This window comes from Setaria viridis, chromosome 4, assembly GCF_005286985.2.
Source record: "Setaria viridis chromosome 4, Setaria_viridis_v4.0, whole genome shotgun sequence".
Classification (NCBI taxonomy): Eukaryota; Viridiplantae; Streptophyta; class Magnoliopsida; order Poales; family Poaceae; genus Setaria; species Setaria viridis.
In genome coordinates this window covers 34,569,842-34,592,964 of record NC_048266.2, presented here as the reverse complement: position 1 = coordinate 34,592,964, position 23,123 = coordinate 34,569,842, and the positions used below count along the sequence as shown (strand labels likewise).

The 23,123-nt window shown below is 43.5% G+C and overlaps 2 protein-coding genes across 5 annotated transcripts; one reads left to right on the top strand and one right to left on the bottom strand.

Annotated features, from left to right (window-relative positions):
- Nucleotides 1–6,079: 6,079 nt before the first annotated feature.
- LOC117854001 (UDP-galactose/UDP-glucose transporter 3) lies at nucleotides 6,080–9,302 on the top strand. Its single transcript, XM_034736283.2, has 7 exons — nucleotides 6,080–6,358; nucleotides 6,450–6,547; nucleotides 6,694–6,830; nucleotides 7,725–7,755; nucleotides 8,203–8,306; nucleotides 8,388–8,509; nucleotides 8,592–9,302. Exons 1-7 carry the CDS (start codon nucleotides 6,174–6,176, stop codon nucleotides 9,010–9,012), a joined length of 1,098 nt encoding a protein of 365 aa, XP_034592174.1. The 5' UTR covers nucleotides 6,080–6,173; the 3' UTR covers nucleotides 9,013–9,302.
- Nucleotides 9,303–13,457: 4,155 nt separating this feature from the next.
- On the bottom strand, nucleotides 13,458–21,316 carry LOC117852047 (uncharacterized). Of its 4 annotated transcripts, none has more exons than XM_034733969.2 (5): nucleotides 20,957–21,316; nucleotides 20,818–20,880; nucleotides 20,004–20,081; nucleotides 19,191–19,263; nucleotides 13,458–17,119 (listed from the first exon to the last, which is right to left on the bottom strand). In XM_034733969.2, exon 5 carries the CDS (start codon nucleotides 16,953–16,955, stop codon nucleotides 13,863–13,865), a length of 3,093 nt encoding a protein of 1,030 aa, XP_034589860.1. In that variant the 5' UTR covers nucleotides 16,956–17,119; nucleotides 19,191–19,263; nucleotides 20,004–20,081; nucleotides 20,818–20,880; nucleotides 20,957–21,316; the 3' UTR covers nucleotides 13,458–13,862. The 4 variants fall into 4 exon arrangements, with proteins under 4 accessions (XP_034589860.1, XP_034589861.1, XP_034589859.1 ...); XM_034733970.2 differs by having other exon boundaries at nucleotides 20,004–20,056; XM_034733968.2 differs by lacking the exon at nucleotides 20,004–20,081.
- Nucleotides 21,317–23,123: the final 1,807 nt, after the last annotated feature.

Genomic DNA, 23,123 nt, shown 5'->3' with positions numbered 1-23,123 from the left:
CTACCCACTCAAATAAACCAATAAATCCTGGACATACAAATGCCGTTTTGGAAATATCCTCTTCAGCCATAAAGATTTGATTATATCCAGCAGTACCATCAATGAAGCTAATAATTATATGTCCAGAAGTAGCATTAATAAGTATATCGGCTATAGGCATAGGATATTCATCTTTAGGAGTAGCCCTATTACGATCTCTAAAATCAATGCAAACTTTGAGCTTACCCGTACCCTTCTTCTCAACAGGCCAATATTGGAAATCCAATCAGCATATCGACAAGGCCTAATAAACTTAGCACCTAGCAACCAATTAGTTTCTTCTTTAACTCGGTCATATATGATAGGATTAAATCACCTAGCAGGTTGTTTATGAGTCCTAAAAGTAAGTTTGATTGGCAGCCGATGCTCAACTAACTTGCGGCTTAAATCAGGCATCTCATGATAATTCCATATAAAACAGTTGACATACTCTTTCAATAACTTAATTAAATCAGCCTTAAATGGAGGTTCAAGATTCTTGTTTACAAATGTCGGCATCACCAATATCTACTTCATCCAAAGAATCAGCCGATGTAAATCCTTGTCCCAATTTACTCATATCATCAAAGTCTTCAATGGCTTCACACATATCATTCTTATTTGCCTAATAGTGTTCAAGTCTCTGCTGCAACCACTCTAGATTTTTATCCATTAAATCACATGAGGTGGTTTAGCCAATTTTCGACCAGCTTTAGGACAGTAGGGACAAAGCCATCTTTAGTACAACTGATGAGCTCATAATTAGAAAGATCTAAACTAGATAAACATTTAACATTATCATGTATGCCTATGGTGGAACTATCAGCTACAACAACACAAGTCAACGTATTACCATGCACAACCTCTACTTCATTGCCTACCCATTGAATTAAAAATTGATGCAAGGTAGAAGGAATGCACTGATTCGCATGTATCCAATCACGACCCAAAATTAAGCTAAAGTTACCTTGTGTTTCAAGGACGAAGAAAGCGGTAGCCAACATCTTGCTCTCAACGGTGAGCTCCATAGAGACAACGCATTTAGTTCCCATAGGCTTGCCTCCTCCCATACCACTGTTAGTCATGTGGTCTTGATCAGCTCCTCATCTAAACCACCCAACTTCTTGAACAAAGAGTAGGGCATCAAGTTGACAATCGCCCCACCATCAACTAGCATCCGAGAAGTTGGCTTCCCAGTGATGTGACCCTTCATATACAATGACTTCTGATAATTATCAGTAGCTTTAGGCTTCTAGAATATACCTTCCTTAGGCCCGAAATCAAGATAAGCCAAATCTTCCTCCAGAATAACATAGCCATTTGAAGACATGTGCACCACATTAATATCAAGGCTCATGTGCTCAGGTGAAGAACCGTAATCAACAAGTTGCTCATCATCTTCTATTTCAGGAACCGATGCCAACTCACCATCTCTAGCTCGACCAGTTGGACCGGTTCGTCAACTGGTCTGATTGGCTCGACTGCTGGCGTCAGCGTCTCGACTAGTGTGACCGGTTCCCTAGCCGGTCTAACTGGTGCAGGTGCTGGTTGAGCATCCACCTTGGCCTTCCACTCTTTCTTCTGCGGGACCATAGGTCTATACTTGTTAAAGATCTCATCCCTTTGTTTCTCTAGCTCTTGCTTCTTTTCTTGGAAGTGTAATCTTTGAAGCTTTCTCCTTTGAGTGCAAGTCAAACCGGCAGGGCACTACCTTGGCAAGAAGTACTTGGAGCTAGAGTTGGTACTGCTAGCTTCATGATCATTAGTAGCAGGGATCTTCTAGACAGATGTCTCAGCCTTATTATCTATGACAATCAGCCTTTTGCCATTATCCTCAAAGGGGACCTTCATGCACCCAATCTGGATTATATCCTTGCTTGTAGTCCTCTCTAAGTCAATGTCCATCTTCTGCACCACCTCCTCTTTTTTCTTGGGATGATACACTTGCCTTGAAGGAGATGACCTAGGTGCCTGGGTAGGCTAGTCAGACCGGTTGGGATAGACCGGTCTGACCCGTTGAGCCTGTTGGCTCCAACCTGATCGGTGAGGTGTCAAACGGTCATGCATGGGGCGTGATACCCTTTCCAGAGCTGGTCTCCTTGATTCTCTCCATCCAGGATGAAAAGGCTGCTGCTGCACCAACTGATAAGGTACCCACATCATGCCATTATCATCCCACATCGGGCATGGTGGATTCGACATTGGAGGAGCCCACGATGTGGTAGGGTACTGCTTCTGTTGGGAATATTCACCCCTCTGCCTTGTAGCTACTCTTGGAGGTAAAACCGGCCCCTCTTGGCGCATGGGGGACCTCATTCTTTTTTTTAATGGTCGATCACTTGTAATAACCTTTTGGTTGGAATACTTGGCCAAAAGCTTGTCAAATGTGATTTTCATTGCATCACTCCCCTAATCTTTTGCCAAGTTAAGTTTTCAGGTTCCAATCTCCGGACACTTCAATTTTAGCATTCAGGGGCGGCCCTAAGCCAGATCGGTCTGACCGGTCGCCTGAACTGGTCGGACCGGTTTGTCCTATCAGCAGGCTCAAACAGTCTTTGACTAGTCTGCAAGGTCCACCCTTGCACCCCGTGTCCAGAAGCTCTCACGGTGATCTTGAATGACTCTCTGCCATCGGGAGTCTATTCATATGCCACTTCCCATGTCAACTCTTTGCCTCTCAAATTGGGCTTCTCCTCACCAACCACCACATTCTTGCCTTTGGTTGCTTCAGCTTGATGCGGCTGAACCAGTACCTTGGGCTACTGCAGATCCATGGTGTTGACAGGGAAAGGTGTCTTATCTACTTGCATCTCATGAAAAGCCAATCTTCCTTCATTTATGGCCGATTGAACCTGCAGACGGAACACATTGCAATCATTAGTAGCATGTGAGAAAGAATTATGAAATTTACAATATGCACGTCGTTTTAATTGTTCAAGTGGAGGTATGACATGAGATATCTTAATGTTCCCAATTTTAAGCAATTCATCAAATATGCAGTCACTTTTGGAAACATCAAAAGTAAACTTTACTTCCTCTTACCGACCCTTATGAGCTGGCTTAAGAGATGAATAAGAATAAGTTTTAGCCTTAGAAGGCCACACAAAATTAGCAACATAGACGTCATTATCTTCATCGTTCGAACTATTATAATCATACTCAATAGCATGCATATTAGAATGATGAGACTTAAAACTTTCTTTCTCTTTCTTCATTTTATTTTCTTGCACCATAGCCCTTACATGTACTTGTCCAAGCGAAAGAAAGTCATAACCATCTATCCTATCTCTAATAGATGATCTCAAGCCCTTGAAAGCAATATCAGCAAGATCCGTATCAGAAATTGACAAATTAAAGCAACGGTTCTTAGTTTCCCTAAATCATCTTATATAATCATAAACCGGTTCATCTCGACCTTGCTTAACCGATTTTCTATCAACTTTAATTGAAAACTCCCACTATAAAAATGATCATGAAACTTTTGTTCTGATTGATCCCAAGAGTCAATAGAACTGGGAGCTAAAGATGAAAACCAAGCAAAAGCAGTTCCAGTTAAGGATAAAGAGAATAAGTGCACTTTCAAAGCATTAATGGAACTCACTTCTCCTAGTTGAGCAGTAAATTGACTAATATATTCCCAAGTAGTGCGGTTGTCTTCACCATTGAATTTAACAAAATCAAGCACGCGCCAACTAGTGGGAAGGGAAGCATAATCAAACTCAGCACGATAAGGTTTTTGATACAACATAGGATTACCAAAATCAATGCCAAGCTTGCTTTTTTATCATGATAGCCAAATCTTCCTTAAACTTAGTAAATTCATTAGAACTATTTGGCTGTTGTGGCATTGCAGCTACAATATTCACATCGCTCACGTGGGGCGTAGTGTTATTTTGAGTACGATGAAGAGCATCATACATATCATTGGGTATGCCATTGGATGACACGTTAGTATGAGGAATATGTGTCGATGTGTATGCTATTGTGTTGAATGAAGGTGCTGCATTCCCAAGCTCACTAGTACGGCTAGGAGCAGCTGAACTAGGAACAGCAGCAAGCGGCTTAGGTTGTTTAGGTATGACCGCCAGCTGGCTGGTCTGACCAGTGGAACCGGTCTAACCGCTTGCCTGGACCAAGCTGATTGCTCCAGCCGTGTTCGGCTTTGGCGGCTGCACCGGCGGCGGCGTCTGACCTGAGAAAAAGTTGGTCGCCATGCCATATTGAGGATTTTCAGTACTAAACCCTGATGAAGCCGATGAACTAGGATATACTACCCCACGTTGATCAATTTGAGGAAAATCATTATTAGAAGTATTACTAGTAGATCCAACAAATTTTCCTTTTTCTACTTTCTCTAAATGAGCAACAAAAGACGACAAGAGATCCTCTGTACCCTTAATGGAAGTTTTAACTTGATCGTTAATCAAACATTGGTTGGGGGGAAGTTCGCTTACATTGCTTATTACCTCAACCTCGTTGTCGCTCATCTTGATCGCGGGCATCTCGAAGTCTTGTACCCTTGATGTCTTGCCTTGGCGATCCTTCTTGATGCTCCCCAAGAACTGCATCTGGATGTACTCTTGCAACACCAAGTACTTCTGGCACTCCTCTTCGCTCAGATCTTCAATGGAAGTCATGATGATGTTGCCTTTGTCGAGTTCTGTCGTAGATCCCATCTTTCTAGGGTTTGATAGAACGATTGTTATTAACCAGATCTTTCTTCCTCAGCGGAGTCGCAAAAAATGTGTTGACGCTTTTTCTAGTCAACACACCGAATTGCGCTAGATCGCGCGCGGTGGAACTTCACCTTACGAGGCTTCCACCTCCAAGCCGGTTAGACCGATCGGAGCAGCTGGTCAGATCGGTCAGCACGGGGAAACGTGAAAACCTACGTTCACCACCCCGGGAGGGACCCCGTCGGGATGGTGCGCCTAGGGTTGTTCTGAGATCGGCAGACCACTCAGAACCTCCTCAACCACCGTGGAGATGAAGGAGGAGAGCAAGGAGGTTGGAAAAGATTAGGATTTGAGAATAAAAAGGTAAATTGTATTGTTCGATTGGGTGTTAGCTTCAATCGACCGTATCCCTTTATATTTACAGGGTGGGGAGTTCTTGCCCCGCAAGGAAATCCTTTTACAAATCTTAATCTACAAGGATTCCTCAGATCTATTCGGACTAGGGTGAGACCGGTTAGACTGCCCGTACCCACCGGTCAGACCGGTTGATTTTGCCAGATCAGCTACAAAGCCCCGGATCGGTCAGATCGCCTAGAGGAACCAGTCTGACCGGTCGGCCAATTTCGAACTCCAACAAACATTTTACGCAGATCAGGTATATATGTACGTATGGTTGGCTTAGGGAATCAAGTACGTATATCCTCCACCTCATGTTAGCTGTCCTTATAGTATAGATTTCATACCCTAGAAAAACAATCTTTTGAAGATAGATAGGATTCCCGGGATGCCATCCTCCAAGATCCTAAATTCCAATTGTTTAACTCAGGCGCAGCTCAAGATTTTCTCAAGACTTCAATTTGCTATAAAACGGTCAACCACACTTGCCAATTCCGAAGCCCTTGTTTACTTGAGGAATTTGGGAGGTGCCAAATTACTGTAGCAACACTGTAGCGTTTCGTTTGTATTTGTGAATTATTGTCCAAACATTGACTAATTAGGCTCAAAAGATTCGTCTCGCAAAGTACAACAAAACTGTGCAATTAGTTTTTAATTTCATCTACATTTAGTACTCCATACATGTACCGCAAGTTTGATGTGATGGGGAATCTTCTTTTTGCATAGTGCCAAAGTTGGGAGTTGGGAGTAAAGTGAACAAGGGGGAAGTCTCGGATACAAATCGGGGTCCAGCCCAGTCCAAAGCAGCCCAACGACACGCACGCTCGGGCCGTCACCTTCCTGCCTTCCACGCCATCCAGCCAATGAGGCGTCCGTCCTGGCACGCTTCCCCCAATCGCTCCGCGCCACGTCACTCCTCTGACGCGCGCCTCCCTCCCTCCCCACGGTTGCGCCTGCGCCCCCATGTCCCCACTCCTATAACACGCGCTCCCGCTTTCTCTTCCCGGCGACCATCGCGCATCGAACGGGATTCGCTGCGATTCTACTGATCCCTTGCCGTCACCGGACCGGCGAACCGACACCATGGCCTCCGCGCGCAGGGGCCGCGGCGGCGGCGGTGCCAACGGCGTCATCCGCCCCCGGCCCCGCGACCGTGGCGACGCCGCCGCCGGCGGCGGGAGCATGGCGGGGCGCGTGGCCGTCCTCGCCTTCTGCGTCGCCGGGATCTGGTCCGCCTACATCTACCAGGGCGTCCTCCAGGAGACTCTGTAAGCATCCCCTCCCGAATGCTGTCTACTGAACTCCGATACAGTGAGAACCTGGGATCAATTTGGTGGGCTTTGTTCGGCGGCGGTTCAGGTCGACGAAGCGGTTCGGGCCGGAGGCGCGGCGGTTCGAGCACCTCGCGTTCCTCAACTTCGCGCAGAACGTCATGTGCTTCGTCTGGTCCTTCATAAGTGAGCACCCTCTCCCTCCCTCCCTTCCCCACGCGGCGTGGTTGTGTTCTGTAGTTGCATTTCGCGCCACGTCGTGGTAATTGATTGAGCTGATTTGGACGTCGATCGCGCTCTAATTGTTAATGAATTTTGTTGTTTAAATGCAGTGATCAAGCTGTGGTCGGGTGGGAGTAGCTCCACCGGCCGTGCGCCGCTGTGGAAGTACTGGGGCGTCAGCGTCACCAACACCATCGGACCGACCATGGGGATCGAGGCGCTCAAGTACATCAGCTACCCGGCTCAGGTATGGTTCCGGCTGCCTTTTCTGTCTCAGCTTCCTTTCTTGATTTCGGAACTGTCAATGATGCTTTGTTACGATTATCAGTAATGCTGTTCATGGCGTTACTGGATTGAAATGTTGCTATAATGGAACTAAATAAAAACTTTGAAGAAAAGGGGAATGGAATACCACAGGCAGCTGCGTTGTAGTTTTTGCCTTACCGGATTTTGCAGGAAGCGTTTATGACATGTTACGGAATGTTCTGCATGCTGCCATGCCATCATGTCTGATTTTGTGAAATTGTAGGTTCAGATTCTACAATTTTGGAATTATAGTGCAGGCTGGGAGTTTAGGGTTAATTCTAACGTACACCATCAACAAAATGATCTGCTCTCATTTTAATGTGGATCAGCCACAGATCAAGTTAGATGACTCTTTAAGAATTCTCAGCATATTAATATTGAAGGATGTGTATTGTGAAATTCTAAATTCATGATAAAAAGATTAAAAATGGCTAGTGGCACTCATGTGTATGATGCACTAGGAGGGTGGTACTAAACAGTGCACCTCATATATGGTACCGGTGATGGAATTTTCTGTATTGTCAGTGACTCTCTCCTTTCAACTTTGCACCCAATATGGTAGGGCACTGAATTGCATAAAGTTCACATCATTGTTAGTTTTTTTTTCTTCTACTCAAGACTTATTATAACAACTGGGACAAGCCTATCTCACCCTATTGAGTCAATATTCTTTCATGTCTCCCCTCTTTGAGAAATTAAATCTTCTAATTGAATTGAATAGCTAGAGCAATACTTATGACGAACAATCACCAAGTAGTTCCATTTCATGAGATCATGTCAACAAATTCTTGAAGATCAAGATACATCGTTACTAATTTAATCTTGATATTAACAGGTGTTGGCCAAATCTTCTAAGATGATTCCAGGTAACTTTACATTTACTTGTGCAGACTGCTGAGTGATCTCTACATAAAAATATTTGTGATGCACATTGCATATCAGGGTTGCTTATTCTTCCTTTGATAGACAGTCTGATTTAATTTATCTCTATTAGTAACAAAAAAATGGAATAAAATTACAAGCAAAGATAATAAACCTATTGTTTAGACTATACCCTGCTCTACAATTTGACTTGAGAAATAGATGAGGGTAGCTTATGCATGAGCAATGAGGATAGATCAGTTTATCCAATTACTACATATTAGTACTGGAGAGGTGAATAATGAACTTGTTTGTATGTGTTGCCATTTGTTTGGAATTAGTAATTGTGGTGTTTTAAGTGCTTTGTCTTATAAGCTTTCTTCATCAACTTTTGCAGCTATGCTTCATAGCTTCAGTACAATTGTTTCTGACTGGTGATTCAATTTGTACAGTAATGTTAATGGGGACTCTACTCTATGGTGTGAAGTACACATTTCCAGAGTATCTTTGCACCTTTCTTGTTGCTGGTGGTGTATCATCCTTCGCATTGTTGAAGGTAAGATGATCTTTAATATATTCATTAACAACCATATCGATTAACTGGACTGCTAAAATCTGTTTTCCGCTACTGTATCAGACAAGCTCCAAGACAATTAAGAAGCTTGCCAACCCTAATGCACCCCTTGGCTATGCATTGTGCTTCCTCAACTTAGCTTTTGATGGGTATACAAACTCAACCCAGGATTTGATAAAATCAAGGTAATTATATCCTCTCAATCTCATATCAAACCATTATGGAATATTTTTATCATTATTCTAAATGAAAGTTTTTTTACCGTAGATTTCCAAAGACTAATCCATGGGATATAATGCTTGGCATGAACCTATGGGGAACCATATACAACGCTGTAATTATGTTTGTGGCGCCATTGCTGTTTAGTAATTGGCCATATGCAAACGGTTTTGAGGCAGTGAAATTTTGCCAGGAAAACCCAGAGGTGGCCTGGGACATTTTCTTGTTCTGCCTATGTGGTGCTGTGGGGCAGAATTTCATCTTCCTAACCATCAGCCGATTTGGCTCTCTTACTAACACAACAATCACTACCACCCGCAAATTCATGAGCATCGTGGTTTCATCCGTCATCAGCGGCAACCCACTATCTCTGAAGCAATGGGGTAGTGTTGTGATGGTCTTCTCTGGCCTCTCTATCCAAATATTTCTCAAATGGAAGAAAAAGAAGGGCAGAGAGCACAAGGAGTAAGCTCGATTCTTGAACCCATTCCAATTTGTAACTTTGATTGGACAAATCTGTTGTCAGGTTTGATCGGGACACAGTCAATGTAGCCCATTGGAATTAGTAAAGTTTTAGATGGATTATTATGAGAATACTTATGGTAAATTGCTTAGCGTGAGCAATTTGTAACGGCTGGTAGTTTCTGTTCTACAGGGAGGAGATGCAACAAATTGTGTTGCATTGAGAGCAAAGTTGTACGATGACCATTGTATTTTTGTTCTACTCTCTCAAAAGAAATCTGTAGAATTAAATGGCAATGTCTAGATTTTTGTTCTTGTTGTTCATTTACCTCAACGGGGAGCAGTAATGTCTAGGATTTTCTGAGATTTAACTTAAATTTGAACTAAATCACATGAGTTATTTGGATGAGGAGAATTGGTCTGGGAATGTTTATGATAAGGATTTGGGTCAGAATCTTCCAATCCTAGCAATTTTTTGTCACCAGGAGATGTTATGAGAACATTACTCATGTTTACTCGTTTACAATGTGTAATGCACTCATATTGGTCGATTCCTTCTAAGTCAACGTTTGTGGCAATTGGATTTATATAGAGATTAATGTTTTGTTCATTTGGAAGTTGATCTTGTGGACAAACATGGGAAAAATTTGTTCTGTATCACTAAAAGATTGCGTCTTTTGGAAAACATCACCGAAACAAGCATGCTCTGTAAAATACGATGCTGACACACCCATAGCTGCCGGCGAGCAGCCGTCGACGTGAGCAAGCACAAGAGGAACGGATTCAGTCGGGGAGGGCAGAGAACCCTAAACCCCAGAGTTTGATTTCGCCCTCTGGGCTCACATGATAGACTAACAAAGTTAATCTCCTTAACAGACTTGATAGCCTATTTGTAAATCTCCGTCTTCAGTATGTCGATGCCGTCAGGGACATGACATCTTCCCCCCCCCCCCCCCCCCCCCCCCCCCCCCCCCACACACACACACACACACACACACCTCAAAGGTTGCTGGTCCTCCAACAAGGCATCCTAGGAACCTGCCCCGAAGAACATACCAGTCTTTCCAAGTAGCAGCTTCATCAGGTCGACCCGTCCACTTAATTAGCGCTTGTGGTACAACTTTCCCTCCCTTCTTGACCAGCCTTCTGTTCAATACAGCTTCTGGAAGAATGTCAGTCTTGTCTAGCTTTGCAACCTTAGGTAACTCAGAGAAGACATGTGTATAGTTAGGTAAGAAAGGTTTTAGTTGCGAAGACTGGGTGGATCAGTGCATCATCGGGCAACTCCAACTTATAAGCTGCCTTCCCAATCTTCTCCAACACTATGTAAGTCCCAAAGTATTTGAATGCCAATTTTGGAAAGCGCCCGTTCACCAGAGAAGATTGTGCATATGGCTGAAGTTTCAGTAGCACCCTCTCTCCCACTTGATATTCCTGATGGCATCTCTGTCTATTTGCAGTAGTTTTTATCTTGTTCTGAGCATTGGCCAAGTGCTCTTTCAGAACTGCCGCCTGTGCTTTGAGTTCAATAATCATTTCAGCCACTAAAGAAGTAGTTGTAGTGGTGATTTCTAGCAGAATTCTTACATTTGGATCATGACCATATAGGGCACGAAATGGGGAGCAACCCAATGATGTATGGTGAGAGGAGTTGTACCAAAACTCTACTTGTGATAACCAAGACCTCTACTATTTAGGATCATGATAGACTACACACCTCAAATACATCTCAAGGCACTGGTTGACTTGTTCTATTTTTCCATCTGTTTGGGGACGATAAGCCGAATTAAGAACAAGTTGAGTACCAACCATGCTGAATAACTCTTTCTGAAAAGTGCTGGTGAGCACTTTATCCCTATCTGACACAATTGTCTTGGGTAAACCATGCAACTTGACCACATTGTCAAACACTAACTTGGCAATAGTTCTGACTTTGAAGGGATGCTTAATTGGGACGAAATTGACATACTTGGTGAATCTGTCAACAATGACCAGAATCACATTGAACCCTCATATTTTGGTAGGCCTTCTATGAAATCCATGGATATGTCTTGCCATGCACCTTCTGGAATAGGTAATGGCTGCATGAGTCCAACTGATAAGGCATTGGAGTGTTTTGCTTGTTGACAGACAGCACATTGCTTAACAAAATCCTCCACATCTTGCTTAAGACCCTCCAATGAAATAGTCTCTTCATTCTGTAATATGTAGAATTGACCCCTGAATGGCCCCCAGTGGCACTAGAGTGAAGTGCAGTAATCAAATTTGTCTGCAAAGCTGAATTCTAGGCCACCCATAATTTATCTTTATATCTGATCAGACCTTTGTCCAAAGAGAACCCTTGTTCATTAGGGCTAGTGATAGCAAGTTGAGTCAGAAGTTGCTGGGCTTTTGGATCAGTAGCATAAGAATTTAAGAGTTCCTAAATCCACACTGGCTGTACTGAAGAAACAACTTGAAGTGCAAACAAATGGTGCATTCTTGACAGGGCATCAGCAGCTACATTCTCTTTCCCTTTCTTGTAAACCACCTTGAATTGCATCCCCATCAATCTGTCATAGCTTTCTTTTGCATGTCAGAGTGTAGATTCTATCTAGTCAGATAGGCTAAACTCTTGTGATCAGTTCTGATAATAAACTTTTGATTCTGCAAATATTGTCTCCACTTGTACACTGCTATGATCAGTGCTAAAAATTCCTTCTCATAAATTGAGAGATGCTTATGTTGTGTTGACAAAGCTTTACTGAGAAATGCCACTGCTTGATCTTTTTGCATAAGAATTGCTCCAATACCCACATCACAAGCATCAGTTTTGATGAACTACTATGTGAAATCAGGTAGAGCAAGAACAGGAGTACTGGACATAGCTTGTTTGAGAGCCTCAAAGGCCTGTTGTGCTTGTTCATTCCACACAAACTGATTCTTTCTCAGCAATTGTGTCAGATGTTTTGCTATCAAGCCATAATGTTTCACAAACTTTCTGTAGTATCTACTTAACCCCAAGAATCCTCTAAGCTCAGTAACATTAGTTGGAGTTGGCCATGTTTCACAAACTTCCTGATCAATCAAGTCAACGACGAGTGGGAGAACATGGATGCGTATTGCCTAGAAGTACGCAAGCTAGAGAAAAAATTCTCTAGTTTGGAGTTCCACCATGTAGTTCACAACAACAATGTTGCCGCGAACGTCCTATCCAAGCTTGGATCTACTCGTCCTATCCAAGTTTGGATCTACTCGTGCTCAAGTTCCAGCAGTGGTTTTCATCCATGAGCTACACAAGCCATCTATAACGGAGCCGGCACCATCAACAACCACTAATCGGGGTCCTACCACGCTAGATCGGGAGGTTATGATAATCGACGTAGACTGGAGAGTTCCCTATATCGACTACATCAAAGAGCACAAGTTACCTTCAGACAAGACAGAGGCAGAACAAGTCTCACGGCGCAGCAAGAACTATGTTCTAGTCGGAGACAAGCTTTACAGAAGAAGCTTTACAGAAGAGGCGGCACGGGGGGCATCTGTGTGCTCGACGGCGCGGGGCTACTGCGGCAGCAGGGGATGCACGAGGACATGTGGTGGAGGGCAACTCGGTCATTTCCCGTGCCTGATACACGGTGGATGGAGGATGTGGCGCGACACGTTAGCAAAAGTGGCAAATTTGTAGCGTCATTTGTTTCGCGATGGCAAATATGTAGGAACCAACGTAAAACTGGCAAAGGAGTGCCATCCATAAAAGTGGCAAATAGTTAAATGTCCTAATTCCTAATTGAGGGGACGACCTTCCTCTAAAAAAGAATAAGAGGTGACAACGTTGGCGTAGATTTCCTCTCAGAAAGAAAAAAAAGGTTTGACGCATTTCGCAAGGATATTGTTTTTTCTTCGAAACACAGTAAAGCTCACATTCACCCCAATAAAAAGGGAAGGTTAATTCCTAAAATAAATCTAAAAAGACCTACGAATATTGCATGTTAATTCTTAGAATAAATAAAAAAAGCCTATGAATAGTGATGGAAGCGAGTTAAGTACTTGAGGTTGGGTTCCACCGCAAGAAATTCCCTTGTTACTCATTTTGAGAGTATAGTTGAAAGTATCGAAGGCGAATGGAATGGAGTGATTAGCAAAAAAATCAAACCGGATACTTTCAACATCAATTTCCATGCACTTTTATCACACAATAACAAAAATATTTGATATTACTTTCATATCTATAAGAAAGAAGCCTCCCTTGCTGAGTTAGGTAATGAGACATCTTTAAAAATGCATACCTTAGCGATTAGCACAAACCGAAAGAATGCCTCCCTGCACAAGATTACCATGACAAAACCAGGGCAATCTGAGTCAAAATGGCAACTAGATTATCAAGATGCTGACTACAATGATTTTGAAAAACTTCCCAACTAGGCCAGAATGCCTCATTTTAACTAGTCCCTACCCTACAGCATCGTCAGGTCAACAGCAACAATGGATATAAAATTGATAGTGCTAAATTTACATTAGAGGATTTGAGACTTAACATGATCCTGGAGCTCATAATGAATTACGCGGATTTGTTTTGCAGCTCGTAATAGAGAGGCCAGCTGCCCTCGCCTGCATGCAACTCTACCAAAGACCGATTACAGTTTCAAATGCATCAACATTAGACAATAATTTTACGCTCAGCTGGGAATAGAACTGATGACCCACTGCATGCGACGAGGCCTAGAACTGGAACATATAGCAAGGTTTCGCCCAAATCACAGTTGCCTGGCGCATGAACGTCCAGAAACATTTACAGTAGAACTGATCGCCCACTTCAGTTAAAGGGAAGTAATTAGTCTTTGTTTCTTCAGAGCAGCCGAATTGAGCTTCTGCAAGTCAGTGGGTACCCCTAGAGAGGAAAGGATCAGGAATAGATGCAGGATCCAGCTCATAGAAGCCACATAGCTTGCCACCCTTTTCTTTTGTCAGACGGAAAGAAGGTATCTGGTGAGAAAACTTCAAGTCATCTTTTGCAGGCACATCAAGGATACTCCTCTCGTTGTCTGGCTTGAATACAGTCATGTAGCCATTGACCTGAGTGAGAAATAAGACTTTGGTGCTAGCTTCAGAGCGCTCAGTAATCTCAACAATGGCATATTCACAAGCATCCTTGCTGGAAGGAACCCAGCCAGGTGACCAATTGTAGTAGATCGCCCAAATCTCCCCTACTTGTGGGTGAATTTCAAAGTGCCGTTTTGAACCAACTTGGGTTTCTACTACATGAGAGAATGCATCATTTGTGTCATACTTGATCCTCCAGTTGCGGATTTTAAATGTCCCACAGCTCACAGGTAGCTCATGCTCTAACCACAAATTCTCCTGTTCTGATTGTGGGCTAGCTTCCAGCCAAGTCAGATGGACTCTGAATGGATCTAGATCAACTTTGGTAACCCAACCATAGTACTTGGGAAGTTTATCAAAATCACTGTAAAGAGCCCATATCTGGCCTCGCTCAAACTTATTATATGACCGGCCTTCTTCAAAGTTGTAGAATACTGTTTCTGGATACGTGTACATAGTGGGGGAGGGACAGCCTTCCTGAACAGGAGTTTCAAGGGAATGATTTTTCCGCTTTCCTCCATTTCTCTGATTTCCCTTTTGAGCACTTTGTTCATTTCCAGGGTCAGGTGTAGCATCGCCAGTCAAATCAACAAACCCACTGTTCATTGTACTGTCGATAGGCACACAAGAATCAAGAGTAACCGGTGGAAATGCTGCATCCAGGTTACTAGGAAGTGACACAGCATCTAGTTCAAGAAATCCACATGGGACACCAACCTTCTCATTTCCCTTTGTTCTGAAAAATGGAATGCTGTGGGAAAATCGAAGTAGTTCGCTTGATGGTATAACAAATGACGACTTGTCCTTTGCTTTTGCAAAAAGACTCACAAAACCTTCAACCTTGACCAAAGGGATAACAGTGGCACCAGCTTCCATCGTGAAGTTTGAAAGGACCTCCACAACCTCGTACTCATAGGATCTATGGTTATCTGCATCTGAGGTCCACTGCATACTCCAGCCCTTATAAAGAGCCCATACCTCACCCTTACTTGGATGTATAACATAAGAACCCCTTTTTCGGCCTTTCGACCATGATGAAACAATGTGAGAAAACATGAGGGGATCTTCTGACACCTCTGTGTTTCCTAGGGTAAAGTTCCCACAAGCCACAGGCAGTTTATTGTCAGTCCATTTGTCTTCCTCATCATTCGCTGCATCATGCTCCAGCCAAGTGAACCGAACTCTGAAGTTGTTAGTATCAAGATGTCTTATTCTAGCATAATATCTCGGCATGGCATCATGGTCATCATAAAGTGCCCATATCTGATCAACTGCAAACAGATTGGCATCCCTGAACTTATCAAAGTTACAAAATTCTGGATCAGGGTATGTGAAGCTCCCAGCATTGCAAGGCTTCTCAGCATTTGTATCATGAGCTTCTTTGTTCATTTGATTGCCTTCATTGACAGTACAACCTTTCTCTTGGTTATTTGTTTTGCTGGAGACAGGAGGTTCACTAGCCTGCCCATCAGCATGAGTAGCTTTATCATCAAACACTTTATTAGAACTGGAAGCAGCATTTGAGAACCAATCTTTGAGTGTCCGACTCTTTTTCTTTGGAGAATTCAGGATGTTATTGGCATCAGCACATGACTTTCTCCTAGAAGATCTCCGTGGACTAGGGATCCCAGCAGCACCTCGCTCTGCTGATGTATCCACCCCACTACCTAGGCTTTGCCCATCACCAAAATCTGGCACAGTAGTGTCAGATGCAATCCTTCCATCTGCCATACCATTTCCATTTGGTGCAGATGCTTCGGATGGATTCCTTGCAGAAAATTCAACTCCGCCTTTTCCACTTGTTTCCTTATGATTAACCATACCCTCACCACTTGGTTCTGAACCACTCTTCATTTGTTCACCATATTGTGCTCCATTCGTCCAAGGCGTTGCCTGTTTGTTCTCTCTAGAAGGGAAATTTGTAGAACAGCCTTGTTGAGTGGGAACACAGCCCTGTTGCCCAGCACCATTGGCTGCTTTTGATGAGAATACAGGAGGCACATCCTCTTTACTTATGTTGAATGCAAAGAATTTTTGCCTGCAGTTCTGACAGCGGATCTGACGATTCAGTATGTCAGCATAGTACTTATATTTTGTTTTACAGTGGGTGCACACAGTCCAGAATGTCCACTCATCGGTGGGTGGTGAACCTGATGGTCCATATCCTGCCACGCTACTTCTATTTGCATCATTTTTGTTAATCGGCTCTGTAGTCTTCATTGGTTCTGTAGCCTGCTTTGGTTTATTGCTCTGCTTTGTTTCTGTAGCCTGCATTGGCTGTGTAGCCTGTTTTGGTTCCTCAGCCAGATTAGGTTGTGTAGCCTGCTTTTGTTTCGCAGCCTGTTTTGGTTTTACAGCCTGCTTGGGTTTTGCAGCCTGTTTTGTTTGTGTAGACTGATTCGGTCGCGTAGCCCGTGTTGGTTCTGCAGCTTGTGTCCGTTGTGTAGCCTGCTTTGGTGCAGCTTTAGAAGCAACCCTCCATTTGATGTCATATGCATATCGTTTTGCTCGATCAGACAATGTTGTGTATGCTTCTGCAACAAACTTAAAGGCAGATTCTGCACCAGCATAACTGTTTTTATCAGGATGAAGTGAGAGGACAAGCTTACGATATTGCTTCTTTATGGTCATCTCATCCGCTGTTACTTCCACTTGGAGAATTCCATAAAAGTCCAACATTCCATTTATATTTGCTTCTGCTGCACACTGTACTTCACAGACAGTTAACAGCTGGGGTATGTTCTCGATCTCTGGAAAAATTCTCTGTGCTTTAAGGGCAATCCTTTTAGCACCAGCAAAATCTTTGCTTTCCAGCTTCTTAATAGCAATTTCCCTGGCCTTCAAGGCCTCTTCTCTGTTGCACTCCATTGCACTGATTACCAAATCAGTTCCCAAAATCAATAGCCTTAACACAAAATGTTTATCCTCACAAGGCTTCCAGGCCCTTTCTTAAACCATCCCAAAAGTATATGAACACCTTGAATCGGTTCACTTCTCTCAGGTGCAAACAGAGCCTATGGCAATGTGAGGTCCTGCAAGTTATTGAAGAAAAAAAATGCATGTTATCACCAAACAAATTGCATGGTTATGGACTCTGGTCTAATGATTCGAATGACATTTCATGATTTAACAACAATTTCATAAAAATCAAAAAGACAAAACCGTGCAAGAAGCACCTCCAATCAACAGCAATCATTGTGAAATACCCATTTCCCATAAAATGGAAATGTTGTAAACAGGGAGCAGATTACAACATAAATATTTGGTCCTATCTTGTATCACAAAATGCACTAACTGATATATGTTATATTAAACTATTCTACATTGTTGTAGACAGAAGGTCCCGAACCACATTTTAGCCTCTATTACCAGGAATAGTCAGAATTAGTATTGTAAACCGGATTTCCATCTAGCATAGTCGGATCACAATAGAATAGTGAAGCCCACAACATTTCGTTCTGACTTGCCTATCCTAAGTACCTAGGCACAACACTTTTGGCTTTTGCGCCTTCGACTGAATTCACCTACAAATCTATAATTGGATTGTAAATTGGGTTTGTGTTCTTTTTCATTGTTCCCAAATGTATGATCGAGCAAGGAATGTTCTACTCGCAATCTAGACAATAAACAGAGAGTAATTTCAAAAATCTACAACTATTTTGGCAGATGTTCCACAAAACTACAATTTCCAGTGACAATTGCAAAAACTAACTATTTTGACACATTGTTGCAAAAAACTACAACTTTCTTACCATGGACCCAACCATCAGCTTCTATATTGCATGGATTAGGTAGGCCAAAGATTTCAGCCTTAGGTCTAGTGAGAAAATCGTAGTTTTCTGCAACAAGTGTCAAAATAGTTGTAGGTTTTTGCAATATGCATTGTAGTTCTCTGCAACAGGTCTCAAAATAGTTATATGTTTTTCAATTTTACTCAAGCAAATGAGACTGCCGACCAAATGCAATGCAAGTACTTTTAGGTCCTCATGGTCTAACAGCTCAGCACATAAACAATGTCATTAGCATCCAAAGGGGAACTGCATCGACAGCCAGACCTTCCTGTAGTACATATAAGTTGTCAAAACAAACCAAAGGCTCAACATGCATGAACCTATTTGCAGTGAGTTTGTTTAACATGGATACATTAACATATTATGAGCTTGGCAAGGCATATCGAGTGCTGAAGGGAATTGCTTCGCGCAAAACTTCAAATTGGTACCATGCTCTTATAAGCCTAGCATTTCCAACAAAGAGTATGCATTCTATTGTGCACAGAAGATCATATCTAGATCTGAAAAACATGGATACTGTAGATATTATTTTTACTGGGAAATGATAGCAAGAACCACATTCGGCACTAACATGTTCAAAATGCTAACATGGGATCTGTTCGGCTCATGAACAAACTTTGCCACAATAAAGCTAGGCATGCTTGATTATCTAGGCCATGCCACGGGTTCTTAGCATGATCACACATGATTTACAGAAGGCTTTGCCATGAATTGCCCAAGTGGTGCCCAATGAACAAAAAAATAACCTACAGAACTACTCTTTCCAGTTATAACCTACAGAACTACTCTTTCTAGTCAATTTTTAAAAACTTTTGAGTATCAGTGACTTCTAAGTTTTAAAATAAGAAATATAAAGCAAAATAGCTCACACATGTAGATTTGTCTTAAAAAAAGCTATACACTACAACATTGTCGAAAACATCAAGTATTTGTAACTGGAGGGAGTATCCTGGCAACACGTATACAGAGAGTTTGCTTAAGTATTCAGGAACTCCCTTGCCATATCAACATGATCTTTACCAACCAAGTTCATCTGATTGTAACCAACCATGTATAACTTGGAAATAAATGAAGTTCAACATAAGATTCCTATTTAACCGATGACATTACACAGTGTATAGCATACAAAGTTGTAATGACATGCTGTTTGCCACACAATTTGACAAATACCAAATCCATTGACAAAAATGTCCCACAGCGAAGGGTGCTATGAGAAAGCAGAATCACAAGACAATAAGACAAACATAAACATTACTACTGCATGTATATCATTACAAAGAATGGACCGAATGCCAGTGTGAAAAGAACTTACAGAAGCAGATATCACCATGTAGGTGATTAGTGCAGACCATGCATGTCCAGCCGATTCATCTCGATGAAGCACCCTGAGAGGACAAATTGTAGAACTATAAAAATACTCAACCAGGAAAATAACAAAAAGGTGAAAAACACTTTGTGTTTACTAAAACAGTTAATTTGTTTGCATGCACCCTCAACCAACAGCTAGCTCCTACAAATCAAGAATATAATGATGTTCTGCAGCTTAATAGTTAGGATCTATCTCGTTGTCAGTCAATTGAGAATTTGTTTTTCTGTTAATCACTGCTCTCCACCATCCAATAAAAAATCAACAGACCGGATCCGTCCTATCTCTCCTCCTTATCTTCTTCCTCCTGTGCACCAGATGCTACTCTGCTCCCGACGCCGCCTCCTTCCTCTCCCGAGCTCCCTTGCCCCGCCCGCCTCCCTCCCTGCTCCGGCAGCCTCGCCCACCGCCCACAAGTCGCCGCCAACAGTAACTCACTAGCACCAACATCCCAACACCTCCTTCTCCTTCCTAATTTCTTTCTTAGCACCTCTGCCTCCCTTCCGACTCCAGCGGCCTTCACTACCTCTACCGCTGCCCACGAATCGCCACCAACACTAACCTCTTCGAGCTCTCCGCCTCCACCGTCCACTGGCAATCTCCCACCACCCTACTACGGTGGCAACAATGCTCCACCACTGTCTCTTCCTCCTCCACCGCCAGCCGGCGAGCTACCCCAGACCTCCCTCTACAGCCAGGCACTAGCATGAGAACTTCTGGGTGCAAATGCAAGGTGTGGATCTGAACACTGCAACATACCACTACTGCAAGATTAGACGTAAATGCCTGAACCAATGCGACTTGCCACCTTGCTGCATTTTCTGACAGATAGTCAAGCTATGAAAGAAATGGTAATAAACAATTAGGAGCCAAGTAAATATACCCTTTTCACAAAACTAATTACTTGTATCTAGATTTGATGAAGACCAAAAATCGCAGAAAAGCACAAGCATAACAGATGACTACATGACAGTTCCAGCATTGTCCCAAAAAGATTTGGTCACAAGAACCAACTACTATTATTACTGTAACTCTCAACCTAAACCAGTTTCAGAAAGCCAGTATCACCATTATAAGGGCATTTTCAAATTGCATAGTACCCACATACAACTTCAGGCCTGTTTGGATGCAGTGTGCTAAAGTTTAGCACCCGTCACATCGGATGTTTGGATACTAATTAGGAGTATTAAATATAGACTAATTATAAAACTAATTGCACAGATGGAGTCTAATTCGCGAGATGAATCTATTAAGCCTAATTAGTCCATGATTTGACAATGTGGTGCTACAGTAACCATTTGCTAATGATGAATTATTTAGGCTTAATAGATTCGTCTCGCGAATTAGACTCCATCTGTGCAATTAGTTTTATAATTAGCTCATGTTTAGTCCTTATAATTAGCATCCGAACATCTGATGTGACACTGGTAAAGTTTAGCACGCAGTATCCAAACATTCTGATTGACGCATCTACTTATGATACTTGCAGCTCAGGTGCTTATGCATCCTTCTCGCTCATTGACACTTGTGTTCCCCAGGATAAAAGCAAGAAATAAGAGCAGCACGGACATACCTTGACGGATAGTGCAGTTGAGGTCCTCCAGTAGCTTGCCGACGCACAACTTATCACAAAGATCTGCAAGATCTAGGAATCAGGAGAGAGGAGTACAAACCCTAGGCGTTGTAGGAGAGGAGAAAGGGGAAGAACTCACATGTAGGGGCGGCGGCGCCGGACGGGAAGGCCAACGGACGGCGTCACTTGGACGGAGAGAGGAGAAAGGGGAAGAACTCACATGTAGGGGCGGCGCCGCCGGACGGGAAGGCCAACGGACGGCGTCACTTGGACGGAGCGGCGGGGGCGTGGCGCTAGCTCCCTCGCGTCGCTTCAGTCGCGACGGCAATTGGGGAAGCGCCGCCCGGACCCACGAGGTGGGGAGGGCTCGCCCCGGTGAAAACTCGCGGATCGAGTCAGGAGCCCGTGCCCTTGCTGCCGCGGCGGCGACGACGAGTCACGGGGCCTCCGGTGGCGGAGGTTGAGGAACAGGGAGAGTGCGGGGGCCCACAACGGAAGGAGGTGGGAGGAGGAGTGGGTTTCCCTTTAGAGGATGGTCGCGGCAAAATATGCCACCGCGCCAATTCAAAATTTCAACTTTGCCATAACGTTTGCCCCTGGTTTTGCTAATATTTACTAGATTGCCATCAAGTTTGCCCTTCGCTCCCCCGCACCCCCCCTCCGTGACTGCCATTAGATCTAGGCTTTTGTGCCTTGTAGAGATGAAATGACATATTTACCCATACAAGAGTATAGTGATTCTACCCTTTAATGCCTTCTTTGGAACGATATAGAAATAGGAAATATGTAGGAATGAAATTTCATTGTACCTTGAATCATGTGGAATGGAAAATACATGAAAAGTGCAGCAACAATCGTTTGGATGGTGCACAGGAAAAAATACAATAATTGGATGATGAGAGAAAGTGAGACAAAGAAAATTATCCATGAGGCCTAAGAGCAACTACATTGGTGTAGTCTAATAGACGGTCTCATGCATTAACACGTAATTTTGAGATGACTTAACAAATGATTCATACAATGGATTGTCTTTTTAAGTTATCTCATAGTAATTCTATTTTCTTAATTTGTGCATAGAAAAAAATTATGAGTTGCATGTCAACCACAACTCGTACAATGGTAGAGTAGTCGTCTTATAGTTCTAAAATCTAGCATATGAGACGATTGTTTTGCGAAACAACAACATATTTCTCTTTCCTCAGTCTCTCCTCTCTACATCAACAAAAATAATACGTGGCACTGCATGAGACTGTTGAAGTGTAGCAATGTACTTGCTCCAATCTCTTGGTAGAATTCCTCCAAAATTGTTATGGAATAAGCCATTCTATAGGGATTTCGTAGGATTGGTAGGGATTCAATCCTTTGTTCCAAAGGGCCAAGGGCTTCAAAGGAAAATTTTCTATAGGATCCAAATTCTCTAAAATTCCTACTTTGCCATTGTTCCAAAGGCGTGTATTTTAAATACCAGAGTTATAGTAACCCTGGAGCGGTTGTATTAGGAAGTATATGTGTATATTAGGATGTATTTATCCTTTCCTTGTACACTTGATGTATTTCTTATACTCCAAGCCATATTGACCATATATATAGAGGTCACCCCCCTCATTAGGGCGTGTAGTGTTTTCCCATCTAGTTCTCTACATGGTATCACGAGATTAGATCGTGGGTCTCCTCTCCCTGCATCTTCCCCCTACTCCGCGCAACCCTAGGCGGCGCCCCATCTGCTACGCCGCCACCACCCACCCTCCGTGGCACCTCCCCGACCGGCTTCCCTCCCACCACCGGCTCCTCGACCGGCTCGCCCCTCCCCCATCCCCCCCTCCCGCGGTCATGGCCATGTCTTTCGCCATCTCCTCTGTGTCTGGCGACACCACCGCTTCTGCTGCTAATCCTGGACCGCCCCCTGCTGCCAATGGTGGTGCATCTGTGCCGCCACCGGCATTGGCGGCTCCTCTGACGGTGTGCCTCAAGCTCCTCTTGCCGACGATGCACCCGGCAACGAGGGTGGTGGCTTCATCATGTACCCGACGTCACCGCCCGTCATCCACCCCTACGCCACCATCTTCATCAAGTCCCATGTCCCCGTGATGCTGATGATAAAGTCCAACAAGTACTTCAGATGAGCGTCCTTCTTCAAGTTCATGTATGGCAAGTTCGGCCTCAAGTCGCACATTGATGGCATGGTGGCGTCCCGTCCCCAGGACCCCGATTGGGATCAAGCGGATTATTGCGTCCGCTCCTGGTTTTTCGGCTCCATCGACGACTCCGTTCTCGACCTCCCCATGACCGACGACGATCAGACCGCC

Excerpts from the sequence above, each read along its gene's own strand:
- LOC117854001 (XM_034736283.2), top strand. The coding sequence starts at position 6,174 with ATGGCCTCCGCGCGCAGGGGCCGCGGCGGCGGCGGTGCCAACGGCGTC. Across the intron at positions 6,831-7,724 it reads ACATCAGCTACCCGGCTCAG|GTGTTGGCCAAATCTTCTAA; the intron begins GTATGGTTCCGG and ends TGATATTAACAG. Across the intron at positions 8,510-8,591 it reads CAGGATTTGATAAAATCAAG|ATTTCCAAAGACTAATCCAT; the intron begins GTAATTATATCC and ends TTTTTACCGTAG.
- LOC117852047 (XM_034733969.2), bottom strand. The coding sequence starts at position 16,955 with ATGGAGTGCAACAGAGAAGAGGCCTTGAAGGCCAGGGAAATTGCTATT.